The sequence below is a fragment of the Elgaria multicarinata genome, chromosome 19 (assembly GCF_023053635.1).
Source record: "Elgaria multicarinata webbii isolate HBS135686 ecotype San Diego chromosome 19, rElgMul1.1.pri, whole genome shotgun sequence".
Lineage (NCBI taxonomy): Eukaryota > Metazoa > Chordata > Lepidosauria > Squamata > Anguidae > Elgaria > Elgaria multicarinata.
Window position 1 is genome coordinate 17,990,881 of NC_086189.1, and position 18,191 is coordinate 18,009,071.

The 18,191-nt window shown below is 52.0% G+C and overlaps 1 protein-coding gene across 1 annotated transcript; it reads right to left on the reverse strand.

The window, feature by feature from the left end:
• Window positions 1-601: 601 nt before the first annotated feature.
• On the reverse strand, window positions 602-18,191 carry LOC134411238 (discoidin domain-containing receptor 2-like). The gene is made up of 17 exons (XM_063144954.1): window positions 18,083-18,191; window positions 13,366-13,517; window positions 12,189-12,291; window positions 11,231-11,459; window positions 10,955-11,102; window positions 10,010-10,115; window positions 9,314-9,500; window positions 8,907-9,153; window positions 7,887-7,988; window positions 7,004-7,167; window positions 6,233-6,428; window positions 4,618-4,862; window positions 3,978-4,099; window positions 3,478-3,675; window positions 2,612-2,846; window positions 1,601-1,750; window positions 602-1,124 (listed from the first exon to the last, which is right to left on the reverse strand). Exons 2-17 carry the CDS (start codon window positions 13,430-13,432, stop codon window positions 984-986), a joined length of 2,640 nt encoding a protein of 879 aa, XP_063001024.1. The 5' UTR covers window positions 13,433-13,517; window positions 18,083-18,191; the 3' UTR covers window positions 602-983.

Consider the following 18,191-nt stretch of genomic DNA (forward strand, 5'->3'; position numbering starts at 1 on the left):
CTGTCTAAACATGCATAGGATTGCGTCATAAGTTAGTGAGAGGCTCCAATTCTGACGTCTGCTTCCTCTTTGGCATCTTATTAAAGCGGGATGTGGCTACAGAGCGATTTGCACATCAGTCCATTTTGGCTACAAGTTCACAGCAAAAGGCCATCATCATCATCATTATCATCATCATCAAGGCAGTAGTAACAGTGTCAACTAGTTCCCCCTGCAAGAACACCCTCCTCTCAAAAAATCTCAACGACCTTCCTACGGCCATTAACATTCTTCTTCTTCTTTTGGTTAAAAGAAATATAAAATCCAGTGTGGAAGAATTCACACTCGCCCTCCCCCCCCCCCAGCAAACATGGAGTCATGGGCGTCAACGGCCTCCCAAACCCAGAGGATGTAGCCTTGCGATGGCGTTTGACGCTGCTCCATTTTCCAACTTTTGTCCTTCGCTCCTTGTTAGGTTGCATCAAAGATGACTTTTCCAGGGTTGACGCACCTCCAAAGAACTGACAGGAATATTTATTTCCTCAACCGCGTTTTCCATTTTGAAGAGAGGGCGGTTTTCGCCATTTTGTGAGGAAGGAAGAGAAGAGACCTTTCTCTGTATATCCAGGGAGGAAGGCAAAATTATTCCACGAGATGGGGCTTTCTTGGATCCGTGGGTCTCTGGACCGTGGCTGAGGGAGAGAGCAGCTACCACGAGGGTCTCCTTCAAAGAGAAGTCACAGAAAGTGGATTTTGGGAAGCCACCTTGAGCGTGGCCAGAATTGTTTGCCGTGGCAACCGTCCACATTGACGCACCGTGCCACGGAAAGGGCGCCTCACGCCACATTTCGAAGGCATTCCAACAGGTGGCCACTTCAAGGGTTACTTCGGTGGTTTGTCCAAATCCCCTGCAGCAAGGGAGTCTGACAGAAACCTGAGGGCGTTTTGGCCGGCGGGAGGCAGCCCTGCCTCTCTCCACAGCGTCCCTCACGCTCTTTTGCAGGTCAAATGCTCCCGTCCATTTGTTCCACCAGAAACAGGTGGATGGCCTCGAACACAGGACGGTCTTTGATATCTCGGCTCCAGCATTTCATCATCAAGGCAAAAACAGGATTTGGGCACAGTGGCGGCTGACCCAGGTACGCCTGTGGGCAGGAAATGACGTTCTGTGAGAGGCATTTCTGAACCACAGTTGTCTGCAGTCAGCTGGAGACACCGCCATTTTTTAAAATGCTGCTTATTATTTGCTTTATTTATTTATTTATTTATTTATTTAATTACATTTATATACCGCCCCACAGCCGAAGCTCTCTGGGCGGTTTACAACATTTGGGTGGTTTATAACATTATTATGTACCTGCTTGAACCCTTAAGTCATAAGAACATCAAAACGGAGTGGGCTGGATCCGGCCAAGGGTCCATCTAGTCCAGCACTCTGTTCAGCCCACAAGCAGGACATGAGTGTAACAGCACCCTCCCGCCCATGTTCCCCAAAAACTGGTGCATACAGGCTTACTGCATCTGATCCCAGAGGTGTAGCATATAGCCATCAGGACTAGTAGCCAGTGACAACTAGAGTTTAACTCTGCGCTGTGTGAACGCTGGCTGGGCTTCCTAATACCTGCCGGCCTTGGTCTCGGAAGAACTCCCCGGTGTTCTCGATGACTTGCTCGTCAGAGAACCAGCTGTACGGCTGTTCCTTGCACAGCGTGAACATCTCCCACAGCGTCACCCCGAAGGCCCACACGTCGCTGGCCGTGGTGAACTTGCCCTGCAGGGACGGAGAAGAAGACCACAGTGACGGAAGACCGTGTCAAGATTGAATCTAGTTTTGGTCGTCATCATCACCTAGATCAGAGATGGGGATAATCGGGCCAGATCCAACCCTTTTGAGGTCCCAATCCAGTACTCAGGGGTGGCATTAAGAGTACAGGAGCCATTTGGAGTACAGGAAACGATCACGTCACATATCAAGTTCAGTGTAAAGCTATAAAAGTAAAGGGGAGATACTGGATGGGGGTTGATCCCAGACACGAGTAATCTCTGCTGGCAGAAATCTGTATTGGTAATGTACACGCTGTCCTTGGTCTAGTTTTCTTTTCCTGCTGTCACCTTTGTCAACAAACACCAAGGTATCCATTTCTTTCCATCCCTGCCTTAAATACACCTGCTCGCTGTTAATACATCTTTAAAATATAGTCTACGAGCGTCTAGGTATAAAGGAGCTGTGTTAAGTGTAAAATGACGGAGTCACAAAATAACACCTCTCTATGGACCAGAGAGATCATTAGGTTAATTAGGGAGGTCATTAGGTTAATTATCCACACATTATTTCTCCCAACAGTTTCCGGGCTTTAAAAGATTTAAATGTCCCTCCTACGGTTTTGTGCCTGGTAGTAGTAGGTCTAAGCTAAAATATGCTGGTAGTTTGAGTATTTTGGACCCGCCCTGTCCACCTTCAGCCCTGCCCCCTTTTACCTTCTCCCCCTGGGAACTTCTCTGAAATTGAATTTGGCCCTCAGACTGAAAGAGGTTCAACATTCCAGTATTAGAGACTGATTGTAACACGTCTAAGCGGGGAGTATGCCACTTCTTTGTGTATTGTGCCTTGCCCGTTGTCCGGCCCTCTTACCAGGAGGATACTTTCCCAAGCCATCCAGCGGATCGGCAGCACCGCCCTGCCCTGGATCCGGTAGTAATCCCCGCTGTACAGGTTCCGGCTCATGCCGAAATCGGCAATCTTGATGGTGTAATTGTTGCCAACCAGGCAGTTACGTGTGGCCAGGTCCCGGTGTACAAAGTTAAGGGAAGCCAAGTACTTCATGCCGGAGGCAATCTGAGTAGCCATCAGCAGGAGGTGGAGGCAGCTGAGAGAGGGAAACAGATACAAGGGCAATCAAGGGGGTGTCCCCGCCATCTCAGCCACGAGCCGTGGAGGCCGGCGGCTCCGATATCAATGGGGCAGTGAATCTGCAGCGGGTTTCAGCCAGAACCAGTCAGAATTCTAAAGGAGCTAGCCAAGGTGTGGAAGCACCCTGCCATGGGGCACCCCTACAGCTCCCTGAGGGAGGGGTTTGTTCCCCCATTCCCCTTGAGGGCTGCCCCATGGCAGAGGGAGAGGGCAGCTCTCTCATTCTGTCCTCGCCATCCTAACCACCCCCCGGCTCCCGACTGCATGGACTACAAAGCTATGCGCTGGTTAGAGAAGTCTACCACCTTGTGGCTGAAGATGTTACTGCAGGCTTGAACCACATGCACACATTTCAATCAATTAATTAATACATTATATACATAAAAGCAAAATAACCCTGAGGTGCTCGCCCCTAGGGTCCCCTTAGTATGATTGCCAAGTTTCAAGTGTCTAGGAGTCACGGTCTTGGAGCTATGGCATGGACAGACAGACAGACACACCATCTTTTAGTATTATAGATGTATGGCTGCCAGCTGTTCTCTTAGCCAGCGGCTCCCACGGCTGACGCACCCCTTCCCCTCCATCACCTGACACAGGGAATATTGTTGGCGAGCGTAAAGGTGCTTCTGCTCTGCCGTTGCAACAGGAACTGGTGGAGATCCCCGTTCTCCATGTACTCGGTGATCATGCACAGGGGATCGTCACGCACGCACACCCCCAGCAAACGGATGATGTTCGGGTCCTTCAGCCGGGACATGATTTTGATCTCCTTGAGGAAATCGTTCCTTGAGATGGCAAAAGGACACAGGAATAATAGCGTCAGACAGCGGGCCAGATCCCATTTCGGAGAAGTTTTTTTTTTTTTAGGGGGGTGGGTGGGATCGAAAGTACAGGAGGTGGGGCCATAGGCGTGCGTGCCTGTGCAAGGGAAGAGAGGGCATGCTTCTTTTGAGATGGTTCCTACCATCCAGAGCGAGCTCCATCTAGCCCACCGGCCCAGGGTCAGATAAAACCTACTTGGGCTTTTGGAAAAGGCTACCTGTGAGAGCGGATTCTCTCCGGACTGCCCCCCGCGGTTTGTGCTCACCTGGCCGTCTTGGTGACATTGGCGCGTAGCATTTTGACGGCCACGAGAACGGCCTGGCTGGAGGCCTCTGGGGAAACCCGACCCAAGAATTCCAGGAGACCGTCAGCTTCGCAGAGATGGACCTAGAAAGGAAAGGGCCAACCAGCCAGAGGGGATCAGTCAAGCAGATCTAGAGAAGACGGGGACCACCCTCACGAAATGAAGCAAAACACCTTCTTGTCACCAAAACGGGACTGCCGTCAGCCGCCAGGAAACAAAGGATGACCCAGGAGGAAAAAAAAAGTGGACTGGACAGCTCCATATGGAAACCAGGTGTGATGTTTATACAGCAGCAGGGCTCATGTTCGAACCCCGGAATCTCCAGGTAGGGCTAAGAAAGAACCCTGCCTGAAACCTGGAGAGCCGTGGCCGGGATTTGAACGCGAGACCTTCTGAATCCAAACCTGGGCCCTTAACAGGCTAAGGTAAGCTAGCCTTCTCCTCCAAGAATTTATTAAAGCCATCCAGATTGGTGGCCGTCATTACAACTTGTGGTAGGGAATTCCGTAGTTTCACTCTGCGCCTGCCTGGCAGCCTGTGAATGACGCCAGCTCTCCCTGGGCCCCAACGGAGCGTATCTGTGGGGAAAAGCTCGACCCACCTCTCCAAACTGTCCTTCACCCAGCTTCTCCTTGAGCCGCAGCTGCTGCCTCGGAAACTCAGCCACGGAGATGTCCTTCTTGGTCAACGAGTCGATGGTGATGGCCGGCACAGCGTACGTGTTGTTGCCCGTCACGCCCTGCAGGCTGACGATGTCCGTCTCGGCATAGTGGGGCACGTTGTTCTGGAAACCTTGGTGCGGGGTGCACTTGGTGACGTCTGGCTCAGCGTAATCGCCACTACACGCTGCGGGGGAAACGCCGACAAAAGACGGGGGAAGACACGGACAAATATCAGTCCAACAATCTGTTTCATTTAAGAGATTTGGTATATTTATATGCCGCTTTTTTCAGCCGGCTAGGTTTTCCCGAGCAGCTTACGACAGACCACAAAACCGATGACACAATAGCAATAGATCTGTAAACGGGGTGCAGTGTCAGCGAAAGACATTTGGCTGCAGTGGGAGAACGCTGATCCAAAGTCAATTTCCAGAGCTCTTCCTAGGGGCTGCATTCTAATAGCAGGGAGCAAAGCTAGTAGGGTCAAACATACCCACATATTGTAGCTTAAAGTGCTTATTGATAGTAACCAAGTCTTCGGAGAGGCATTTCGACTGCTGAAAATGAGGAAGAAACCAATCAAAAGCCGGGAACCGTCCAAGCCATCAGAGGGGGTGACCAGCGAAAGGAGGTGTGGCATTCTGGGGAAACCCGGAGGGCTGGATTGGGACTGGATTTGGCCCACAGGCTGGAGGGTTCAACACCCATGGTGCACTCGATGCAGAAAAACCAAATGGCTCCCACCTCCTCCCATGGTGGTAAGTATCTAATAACAAGTGGAACAATCGCTTTACTGCCCTTTAAGATTTCCTCTGGGATTTCGTGTTCACTGGACTCCACGACGTCTTCATAATAAGGGTTTGTCTAATTCTCATAACTATTGGAGGTGTCATGCATCTCATGCTTCTCTTGGCAATGCCCACCAGTTGCCTCCTTTGGAGAGGAGGTCATAATATGGATAAACTTTATATTGGAACAGTCTTTAATATTGAACGATGTCTCTTGGATGTTAATGTATGGTCAGCATAAATGGACTTTCCAAGCCCGTATGACAGCCAAAAGACTTGTATTATGCTAGGATAAGTCTTCGTGAGGACCTAACAGCGCTATCAATGGGGTGGTATATAGGCACCATTCATTAATAGATAAATATAAGGCTATTTGGTCTGCTTTTCTTGAAGCTTATGCAAGAAAACCCTGGATGTCATATTTGATATTAGTATTTTTATGCATGCAATTTCTTGTTCTTTTTTCACTTCTTTTCATGATCTGTTTTGTTTGAATAATAATAATAATAATAATAATAATAATAATAATAATAATAATAATAATAGAAGATTTCCTCCAGCCGCACAAAATAATCTGCCATGGGTTAGTAGGCTTTGCAGGCAAAAGATCCCACCCAGTTTTGCTGCTGCTTAACATAACTCAGGAGTAGGTTTTGGGGGAAACTCAAGGGAAAGACAATGGTCCAACCTGCCTCCCGGTAGTGGGCAGGTGTAGCCCCGTCGGACTGCCTCCGAAAGGCACGCTTGCCGGTGTGGGCGTGGGCCTTACCCGAGTCCTCGGCGCTCTGCGAGAGCTCCGGCAGTTTCTGGAGGAGGGTGATGGGCTGGTGATATTCCAGGTCCAACGGGAAGACCCTCTCGTAGGTGGGGTTGGTCTGGTGGATTTGGGTCTGGCCGCTGACGATCCTGGAGCTGTAAAAGGAAAGGCGGACGGTGGCGTCCTCTTCCAGGATTCGCCGGGGAGCCTTGGGGAACGGAGAGGGAAGAAGCTGTTGAGCTCTCTGCACAGAGGACACAGAAACGCCCTCCTCCCCTCCCCCAAAATACCAGAAACGCCCCCCTCAAAAAATAATTCAGCCTAGTTTAGCTTAAAGCAGCTCCTGCCAGTAACAAAACCACAGGAGAGAAGTTTTACAGGATTGGCTAACTGGAAATGAGAGGGGGGGTGTGCCCTGCTGAAAAACCACCACCCCCATTCCCCCAGCCCTGCTGAAAACGGTTTCATTTTTTCCTCTTCCCTCCCCATGCCTTTTTTCCTCGTGTGCTGTGTCTTTTTTAGATTGTAAGCCTGCAAGGGCAGGGACCGTCTTGAGCTCCTGATTGGACGTAAGCTGCTCTAGGAAGTTTTTTTAAGCTGAGGGGTGGGATAAAAGTATTTCGCATCAGTAGGCCTTGGGTTGAGAGTTTGGCCCCTTTTGGACACCGCACAGTGATGGGAACACACTGTGTGTGTGTGAATATTTCAGATAAATCAATAATAAAAGAGAGGGGTTCCGAGTGAGCCGGCCAGCTAGCTGGCCTGCTGTGGGACGCACCATACCGTCTCGAGGCGCTTCTGGGCGTACTGCCTCCACAGGATGGCAGCGATGACCACCAGGAGTAGAAGGATGATGCCCACCAGGCAGCCGACCAAAACGGAGGTGTTGGAGTTTTCGGTCTTGTGTTCGATCCAGGGGCTCATGGCAGACATTGTGGAGGTGGTCACTGCAAGAGGAGTCGGGTGGTCAAGCGATCCATCAATCCATCAACCAATCACAGGCCTTGTGGCAGACTCCACAGTGGGCCCTGCGGGGCGAATTAGCTAATCCATCCATCCGTCCTGGGGTCATCCCATTAGGGTGATGGGCGGGAGATTCAGGACAGATCAAAGGAAGGACTTCTTCACACAGCGCAGAGTTAAACTATGGAACTCACTGCCACAAGATGTAGTGATGGACACAGATTTGGGCGGCTTTAAATGGAGGTTGGATAAATTCCTGGAGGAGAAGGCTAGCCATGGCTACTAGTCCTGATGGCTGTGTCCTACCTCCAGTATCTGTCCTGAACCTCCCATGAGCCTCAGGGTGGGATGAGCCCTTTGGTATTATGGGAGAGGGAGAAAAACGCCTCCCTGTCCCATTCTCCACACTGTCCATAATTGTGTGCACCTCTATCCTGTCTCCCCTCAGCCTCCTTTTTTCGAAGTGAAACAATCCCAGCTGTTGTAACCTTCCCTCGTTGGGGAGATGCTCCAATGGGAAAACGCTCACAAAAGGACAAATGGGTTTTCAGGCGAAAAGGCGATGCCCGCCACATGATAAGGACAGGAGTGAAAACGAGCTTCGAAGGAACTCAGTGGCTTTTGCCGGTTCGCTCAGTCCAGCCATCGGCTGCCCAGGGTGATTTGCTAAGCTTTTGGATGCGCTACATGGCTTCTGCCTTACCCCAAGTGCCGTCCGTAGCATTCGGTTCCTCCGATGGGAGAATCGTTGAAGTTGTGCTTGAGGCGAGAGTCACGACAATCGGGTCAAAGGCATCAATGTCTTCTGGAGGAACAGAAAGAGCTACATCAGTTTATCACTCACAGCCAGGGGCAATCCTCGACCAGGGTTTGCTGCCCAGTCACAACTCAGTCATCCCAAACACGGAGCTGACGAAAGGCAAGGTCTCTGCCCCGAGGAGCTCCCAATGGGACGATCCGCCGCAGTCTTTATTTCTATTTCGTTTGTTTATGTTTCACATTTGCCACCCGGCTCTTCGACCTGGAAGATTTCTGGAGCGGCTTACAAGGAGATTTATCACCCATAGCTATACTAATGTCAAAACAAAGAAACCAATAAAACAAAAAGAATGAATTTAAAGAAACACACACACACACAGACGGCAAACAGCATAACTAGCAGAAGCTAAAATCTGCAGATCTCACAGGCCTGGATGAAACCTTTAGGAAGGGTTTCGCTGCTTGAGTGTTGCAAGAAATTAATTAATTGAATAAAGGTGCAGAGCGGTAGAGCAGCAGTTTCTGCAGCCGAAACTCTCCCCACGGCCTGAGTTCGATCCCAGCGGAAGCTGGTTTCAGGCAGCCGGCTCAGGTCGACTCAGCCTTCCATCCTCCTGAGGTCAGTAAAATGAGTACCCAGTAAAATGGGGGAAAGGTAATCGCGGCCAGGGAAGGCAACGGCAAACCACCCCGCTATAAGGCCTGCCAAGAAAACGTCAGCGAAAGCTGGCGTCCCTCCAAGCGTCAGTCATGACTCAGTGCTTGCACGAGAGGTTCCTTTCTTTTCCTTCTGCTGTATCAAACTGCTGCCCTTAAAAAACACTCTCAAAGTGCTGCAGATGTTACAGTGCAATTCCAGATGTGTCTTTGATTGTTATAAATTAAGGCTCCTTCCCTCCCCCCCCCCCGTTCTGGCATATAGATCCCTTGGGCCAGGCGGTGGGGCTGGTGTTGGGCTATTTACCTGATTGGAAGGAGACTTCGCTGATCATCATCCAGGTGTCGGCGAAATGGAAACGGCACAGGATCGCCTTGCCGACGCGCTGGTTGAGGGGGACGGTCACGAACCGCGCACTGGGGTTCTTGTCGTCCAGGACCGTGTCCACGCCCACGGGCTCTGGCTCCCACACGGCGATCAGCCGCAGCTTGAAGAGGCATTCCACCCTCTCGAAGATTTTCACGCCCTTGGAAAACATGTTGTTGCAATGGACCTGGTGTTGAGGCAGGGAGAGGGACAACGGGAGGAGAAAACGTCAGAGGCCTTGTGGGAACGGCGGGCTGGAAATAAAATGGTCACCAGGCCACCACGGCCCTAACGAAATGACTGCCGTGACCCTAAACAAAATGGCTGCCACACCACCAGGGCCCTACCTTCATGGAAGTGAAGTTCCTCTGTCGGTCAAACTGGAACTCCATCTCGATGGCGCCGTCCTGAAAGCTGTCGTTCTTCCAGCCGACGTAGTCGTAGCCCGGCCACACGCGGTACTGGTGGCTCTTGGTGAAGTCGTCCAAGCCCAGGATGCCGTCCGTCAGCTGGCCCAATCCACCGTGCAGGAGCCTGAGAAGAGAGCGTGTCCCCAAAAGAATCTCTTGAGGTGCTTCCGGGGCGAGGGTCAGAGCAGCTATTCTAACGCTAAATTTTGAAATCCGGGCGCGCTTCATAACCAGTCCCCCTAGCCACGCCCCCAAGGAGAATCCAAAACGGCAGGCAGCTCTGTTGGTATTGATCAACCAGTGCTAGGAGTAATCATCTCCGCCAGGAGCGGGTCTTTGGCAAAGCAATGAAGGGGCAATTAATGGGCAATTAAAGGGACTTCAATTCCCCCAAAATACTTCACATTATAACAGGGAACCTTATATTGCTGCTGGGGGGGAATCCATTTTCCTCACGTGCCGCGTGTTTCTAAATTGCAGGGAATGTCTTGTTTTACTGACTGATGTCAGCTGCTCTTGGAGGCCCTTTTGGCTGAGGGGTGTCTGAGAAAGAAAGAAAGAAAGAAAGAAAGAAAGAAAGAAAGAAAGAAAGAAAAGGGGTGAAAGGGAGATGCGCTTTCTGGGCGTTCTTACCTGCGCTCCTGGTAACCATCGTAGGTTGAGTCATTCAGGTAGACAATGGGGTGTCCAGGAGCCGCCATGATCTCCCCCTCGGGAATCCTGTAGGACTCCAAGCCATCTGGGAAAGGAGACCGCTGAGCGTCAGCTGGGCGGCCCCAATCCCTTCAACCTGAGCAAAAAACGCAGCGGTGCCGCCCAGCCCCATATCACATCAAGGCAAGCCTGAGATGCTGTCACTAGACTCGGTTCACGCTGACTGCTCTGAAGGCCTCCCTGCTTCCCACCTCAGCCAGGTGAGAAGCAGGACGCCCTTCAAGCCATACCTGCACAACGATTTGCTCATACTGAGCATCTGGGGCCACAATCAGCAGCTTTATAGGACTGGGTGGGACCCGATTGGCCTGTTTATGTCACATGGCCCCTGTAGAGCAGAGAGCTGCAATACTCCCCCCTGCCCAGGGGTGGTGCTGAAGCGTAGCGGAGGATGATCCAGCAGTTCCCTCCTCCAGGAAGACCATAGAACAGAGGTGTTGAACCTCTCACCCTGAGGGCCGAATTAAATTTCAGGAAAGCACTCGGGGGCCGGATTCCAGTGGTGGGCGGGGCCAAAGGCAAAATGGGCAGGGCTAAAAATGCCAGCATATTTTAGCTTAAAGCTCTTACTGGCCATAACAAAGACTTGGGAGAGCATTTCAACCTTTGTGGGCGGGGAAGAAATGCACATTAAACCTAGGAAGCCACCACATGATTGGTGGGTGGAGAAAGGGGTTGGTCCAGGGAGAGGAAGTGTGGCCTTTTGGAGAACCCTGGAAGGCTGTATTGGAATCCCAGATGGTCCAGATCTGCCCTATGGGCCTGAGATCCGACTCTCCTTCCACAGAGAGTAAGGGCACCTAGGTCCTGCTACCCTACTTCCCCAGGGCCTTACCAGAGGTGGCCACCATGTCAAGTCCTTACCTGACCAAACGCAACCGTAGAGTTCCACTCGCATGCAGACGGTCATGGGCTGCTCCGTCACCGGGATCACGCGGATGTAGCGGGCGATGACAGGTGGGCGGAGGTCTTTCAGGACGACGTCGTACGTGTCAATGTTGCCTTGGATCACCTGGAAGGGAGAAGGAGATTCCTTCAGCTCAGATTCAGGCCTAAGACGCGGGAGCTGGAGATACCTACACCAGCAGAGCTTCAGGCGTGGGAAGGATGAACCCAAGGCCCCAGGAGCTTCTCACCCACCTGCCCGTTCTGACGGTCTTTCCAAGAGAGCCATTGCTCCCCGTTGCGGCTGTAGTCGATGCGATACGCGCGGGCAAACTCTTTGCCGGTAGCGCGCGCATGCCGCCCTTGGGTGCCCACCAGCGTGATGAAATAGAGCTTGTGCAGGTCTATCTGGAGGAACTGCACGTCTTCAGGCTGCAGGAGACCAGCTGGGCACCAGGCGCCGTCGCCCTCTTCCCGCAGCAAACTGAGAGAGAGAGAGAGAGAGAGAGAGAGACCAGATGTGAAAGCAGAAAGCAGATGCAAACCCAACCTGAATGAGGAACTTTATAAAGCAAGGGTGAGCAACCTCTTTTGAGCCCGGAGAAGCTCTCGGGGGCCGCCTTACAGCGGTGGGAGTGGCTGAGGAGAAAGGAGGCGGAGCCAAAGGCAAAAAGGGGTGGCGTCAAAGGCAAAAGGGTGGGGACTAAGGCAAAAGAAGTGACGCTCAAAATACCAGATGATTTGAACTTCAACCTTTTAGAATGGGGGAAAGAAACATGAGTCAGACACGACTTTTGTCCGTTTCGTTTTGTTGAAACTCACAATTAAAAAAAATATGATTAAAGCCTGAAGAGAAATGGGGCTGGACGGCACCACTGTGCTTTGCAGCACGCCGGCCTCCCAGTTAAAAATAAATAGAAATTTAAAAAGTATTAAGAAATAAAATAAAAATCAGCAGGAGCAAGCAGTTTGGCATGCGCAGCGCACATCAAGGTGTGGAAATATGGGATCCTACATTGGTTCGACACTTGATCTCTGATCAACACCCCCTGCGCTTCCTGTTATCAATTTATCTTTGTTTCAGTTTCTCTAACTTCCTCGATGTTTTGCAAAAGGGAGTGTGTGTGTGTGTGTGTGTGTTTGTGTGTAACTTTGCGCAGCCCTGTGCAAAGCATTGCGCCAAAGCGAAGTCTCGGGAGTTCGTCCCGCTCACCGTGCGTATTGGGGCCCTGTAGAGTCGTACCACTGGCTGGAAGCGGTGATGTCCTCGTCTCGGATCGACCCTTCGTGCATCCCCAAAGGGTACCGGCATATCGCTTTGGAAGGGAGGTTGAAAAAAGGAAAGAAAAAAAGCACAACTTTGGCATCAGCATAAAGATGAAGAGATCAAGGCCGTTTTCGTTTCATTTCACGGAGCAGAGGTCCCCCAAACTTTTGGGGGGCTGCATATTTGGAATGTGGAGAGGGTGTGTTGGGCACATTCACAAAATGGCTGCCACGCGGGCGGGGCTCGCCCTTTCATGAAATGGTTGCCACGATGGGCAGGGGAGGCTAAAGGGAAATTGACAGGGGCAGGGGCTGAAGTCCAAGACAGAGAACGGAGGCTGAGCTCCAAAGCAGAAAAACACCAGTCAAGACTGCCCTTCACTCGGTCCCTGGTAGGGCTGATGGAGAAATCCGTTTGGGGGGTGGGATTTGGGAAGTTTTCCTTGGTCCGGGCCTCTGGACTTGGTTTGGGTTCCCACTGCAGTGCTGGACTCAATCTGCATTTTGCACCGGTCAATTTTCTGCAGTTTCTCCAATTTACATGAATTTCGGAGGCGTTTGCGTGAATTTGTGAGCAATTTGCGTGAGTTTCTGAAACATTGGCACGGATTTCGGAGCCGTCGGTGCGAATTTCCCAGCCATTTGCATGAGTTTCCCAGCCACTTGCGCCAAGTTTGGAACCGTTTATGCAAATGTGGCCGTGATTTGCACAAAAGGCTCAGAAATTCGTGCAAATTGCAAGACCTGCAAAATAAAATAAAAAATTGGGCAAACAAACTTTCCCGCCGTTCGGGTGAAAGCAAACACAAGTCAAGCCATCCACGCTGCTGAACTCCGTCAAGTCAAAATGGGCATCCTTATTTATTTTATTTATTTATTTGTTACATTTTTATACCGCCCAGTAGCCGAAGCTCTCTAGTCACATCCTAGTCTCTGGCCCTTTGAATCCTCGTGCACCTAAACTGGACCAAATCTCAGCTCCGACCAAATCTCTGAGCCAGGCCTAGCTAGGCCTGGCATATTGTTAGAAAATGGTAGGCCATCAGGAGTCACAAGTTCTCAGGAGAAACCCGCCGGGCAGGGGGAAACGGAGATGGGGTAGCCCACCCCTGCCAGCTTCCTACCGGGGTTGATTTCTGAGCTGGAGCAACGGGAGAGGCCGGCCAGCAAGAGGAGGGGCAAGCAGAGCATCCTCGGCGCTGTGGGGGGTGTTTCCCACAGCCCGTGGGTCAGTCGGGCGGTGGTCCCCAAGGGTCAGTCTCTGCCATTCACATTTCTGAGAAGAGAGAGAGAGAAAGAGATGATAGGACAGGAGCGAGATTTCCAGGTTATGTGCCTGTGCATGTCATGATGGGGTTGTGGAACCTTCGGTCCCGGGTAGGTCGACTAGGTCCCAATCCAGCCCTCCAAGATTCCCCAAATGGCCACACACCCTTCCACCAATCACTTCCTGGTTTTAATTTTGGTGAATCGCTCTTAGGTTCATGGGGCAGCATAGAAAAGTAATCAATCAATCAAAGTAACATGAATCCCCCCCTTTTTTTTTGGCAGCATTGGGTTTTCTGGGGTACACTTCTTCTGAATCTGGAGGTTCCAATTAGCTACTACTGAGCCCATCTGCCACCAAAGTATCTTTCAGAGACCCTTTCTTCCGCCTGCGGCATGGAGAGGACTCAGCGGATTATTCTGCTTTCGTTGCCCGCGAAGATTTGGTCTTCCACGGTAATTTGGCCGTTTGCTGCCGCTTCGTTTTTGAGTAAGTTGCATCATACCTCATTTCATGGAAGAGGGCTGAATGATCAAATCCACAAGTAAAACACACACACACACACACCTTTGGCAGCTGAAGCTTATTGAAGGACCATCAGTTTGGGGAGACGGGGAAGATTGGATCCCTGTAGATATCTAATTGATACTTAGTCCGGGCCGCGGTGCTTGCAAAAGTTATGTTGGGGGACATCAAGTTGGCTGGGTTCCTCTGGCGCCGCTGCTTCTCAACGCAAGGGGATGATGCCTTTGCATTGCTCTCGTCCGCGGACACAGTTCTGTCCCCAACCCATCTCCTTTCTACCCGAGCGCAGATAGTAAGGGGAGAACTGAAGAGTCCAAATTCACACACACCCCAGCATCCCGGCGGAGAAGCAGGGAAGGGTTAAACCTCTCCTCGCCGGGGGCCCGGGGCGGATCCGCTTGCTAATTGCTAACAGCTGGCAGGCTGTCCGTTGAAAGCCCCGTCACAGCCATTGGACGGACCGAAACGCTGCGCGCCGTCCCTTCTGCAAGGGGGAGGCGGGCTGGGAGGGAGCGAGACGAAACAGCTGCCTGGGACCTGGGGCGAAAGGCACCCATTCCACGCCAGGCGGGGCCGGGCGGTTTTATCTCTCTGCCGGGCCTCTGCTTTTTGTACTGCTGGTGCTCCCTCCCTCTCTCATGCGTGTGCATGCTCTGGTGTGAGAATGGAAGAACAGAAGGAGAGCCCTGACGCTGGTTCAGGCCCAAGGTCTGTCTCATCCGGCATTCTGCTCCCACAGCGGCCAACCGCCCGAGCGCAGGAAAGCCACAAGTGGGACTCAAGCGCAACAGCACCCTCCCGCCCATGTTCCCCAGCAACTGGTGCACCTAGGCATACCTGACGCTGGAGGTAGCACCAAGCCATCAGGACTAGTAGCCATGGATAGCCTTCTCCTCCTCCAGGAATTTATCCAACCCTCCCCCTTTTAAAGCCATCCAAATTGGTGGCCATCACTACATCTTGTGGTAGGGAGTTCCATAGTTGAACGACGCGCTTCCTTTGATCTGTCCTGATCACGCGCAATGCTCCACCCCAGCCTTCCCCAACACGGTGCCCTCCAGGTGGTTCGGACTACAACTCTCGCTATCCGTAACCTGCTGGCTGGGGATGATGGGAATTGTGGTTGAAAACATCCGGGAGACGGCTTACTCCACGCTCACCCTCTTGAACTCTCACACTTCTCTGCGTTCATCCGTCCCCGACCAGGAACCTTATAGATGTGTTGGACTACAAACCCCATCAGCCCCATGCTGGCTGGGGACGCTGGGAGATGTGGTCTGAGGTATCTGCGGGTCGCAAGATTGGGGGAAGCTGCTCTGTAGTATCCTCCCCCCCACCCTGTTCTCCAAGATGCGTCCTCTTTGTAGAAAGCAGGCAGGAAGAGACGGGCCTCACTCCCAGCATCTGCCGGCCTTCTGTTCCCGTCCCCAAACCTAGATCCGAGCGTGCCCCCTGCCCTCTTCTCTCAACTTCGTGTTAGGGCGCTTTCCCGCTTACCCTTCTCCCCTGAAGGAAGCATGGTTTCAAAATCAAAGTTCCGCTCTATTCTTCTCCGGTCAGAACTCCCCTCGAATGCTGTGGACGCCACACTTGAAGGGGGATTCACACCAATCGGAACGAGTTCAGAGAGGGACATTAGGGACTAGAAACTTAGTCCTACGAGGAAAGATGAAAGGGACTGGGTCTCTTTAGCCTTGAGAAGAGGCTGAGGGAGGATCTGGCAGCACTTTCCAAGTCCCTAAAGCAGCCTTCCTCAACCTGGGGCGCTCCAGATGTGTTGGACTACAACTCCCAGAATGCCCCAGCCAGGTGCAGTCCAACACATCTGGAGCGCTCCAGGTTGAGGAAGGCTGCCCTAAAGGATTGTCCCTTAGAAGAGGGTGGCGACCTGTTCTCAGTCATCCAAGACACAGAATAACGGGCATAAATTACAGGAAAAGCTTGTTTTGGTTGGACCTCTGAAAAACTTCCCCCCAGTCAATGCAGTCTGACAGTGGAACCAATTGCCCAAGGAGATGGTGGGGTCTCTGTCCCTGGACGTATTCAAGCAGAGACTGGACAGCCATCCGTCAGGGATGCTCAAAACGGGATTCCTGCACTGAGGAGAGAGTTAGCCTCAATGCCCTCTTTCACCTCTAGGATTCTACAATTCACCCTGTCCATTTATTTATTTTATTAATTTCTATTCTGCCTTTCCAACAACAACATAAAGGCACCAAAGGTGGCTGACAGCACAATTCAGGTTAACGAAGTCCGAATTGAAACACAGCATAAAAACAAAGAATTTTAAAAACACAAGGAGAAAAGAAATAAGCGTGCCCAAACCAATTAATCTGCTGACACCACTTCAGCAACAGACCAGGTTGGATGCCAAAGGCCAGCCTGAATAGAAATGTCTTTGTCTGCCGGGGTGGAAGGACGACAGAGAGGGGGCCAAACTAGCCTCCCACGGCAGGGCGCATACGTTGTGCTGGGCTCGTACATTTCGCTTCCGCAACGTGACATCAGGGCTGCGGTGTCTGGCATGAAGGGGCCGTTGCCCAAGGTGCACGCTTGTGTTGTTGGGCCCTGGCAGGCTTCCTTGGCAGTGGCGGTGAGTAGCAACATGGCGTAGCGGAGACCAGGCAGTTTAATTTCCCGCAATGCTCCGGAGCGAGGCTCACCTCAGGTGCATTGTGGGAAATTTAAATGGTGGCCAAACTCAGCCGCTCGGGCTGGTGGGAAAAGGATCGTAACAGAGGGAAAGGCTGATGGCTGATACTTCCCAGCATTTCGCAGAAGGAAACAGGCGCATATTTGAAATACTCCCGTTATCATCCCAAGGAGAAACAATGCCCAGGCCATGTGCAACATCACCATTGCTGCATTGGTTTGCTCTGCGACAACCCCGTCCTCTGGGAGTTTAAGAAGCCAAGAAGGAACAATGAAGCAAAAGAACACTTCCAGAAAGGCAATTGGTTGCCTTGCAACGGGTTATCATTGGTTTGGTATATTCATCACCCCTTCATGCGCAATCCTATGCATGTTTGTACAGACAAAAGTCCTACGAGTTGTAGGACTTTTGCCTGTCTAAACATACAAAGGATTTCACCATTAGGGTTCATGTACTCCGGACATCCTCGGCTTTAGTGCGCATCCATGCAAACTGGCTTCCCCGAACCGGGTGCCTTTCAGGTGCATTGGACAACCATCGCCCCCAGCCAGCATGGTCACTGGTGGGTGGTGGGAATTGTAGTCCAACACTTTTCCCAATCTCGCTCCAAGAAAGACCGTGCATCGCCTGGTCGTGTCGGCAGGACGGCCGCATACGCATCACCGATAAAGCGGAAATGCGTTACAAAGGACAAAAGGGAGCGCAGGGCTGCATAAATGCGCACGTGCGGATTGATTGGCGTCTGTGTAAATGGAGAAACTATCCCGACCGCAGAAACACGGGAGACCTCACAACATAGTGCACAGGGAGCTGGGGCCAGGTGGCCCACGTGCCCGCCTGTCCAGGCTGTTGTCCCTGTGGATGGCCAACTGTTCTTATGGCCCTTGGAATAGGGGACACCTTCAAATAGAGGACTGCTCTTCAAAAAGAGGACACTCCTCTGTACAGTAGGATGTGTGGCCGCCCTACTTGTTGGGAGAGAACACTGAGCATAGCCGCGCATCCGTGCGCGCCACAACACATCCTTTAAACTGCAATGTTTCGGCATATCAGGAAACCAGGTATTTCCAACGGTTGATTCTCCTTCCCTCCTCTGAGGCCGGGGTGAGTGTGTGGGGGTTAAAGGGAAGCATCCCTCCGCTCTTCCTGGCCTGTCCCCGACTTCCTGCCGCCAAGGGTGCCCGGCAGAGGCGTCTCCCCGTCACGAGAAGGCACGAGCGGGCCCGGCCGGGGCCTCGTAGCTGGAGAAAAGAGGTGTCCTGCCAAGCCAGTTTGTCTTGCGCAAAACTAAACAAAAAAGGAGGCGCGTGAGGAGGCATTGCGCAAAAAGGAGACGAAGAGGAGGACGGAAAAGAAGAAGAGAGGAAGAGGAGGAGAGAAGGGCCTCCTTGCTTACCTGTCCGGCCTAGCCTCTCCGCCACCGCCATGGCGATCCCAGGCTCCCTACCGCCACGGATCCAGCTGTTGCGCCGGCCTTCCCCACATCCCTTCCCCTCGCAAGCGAC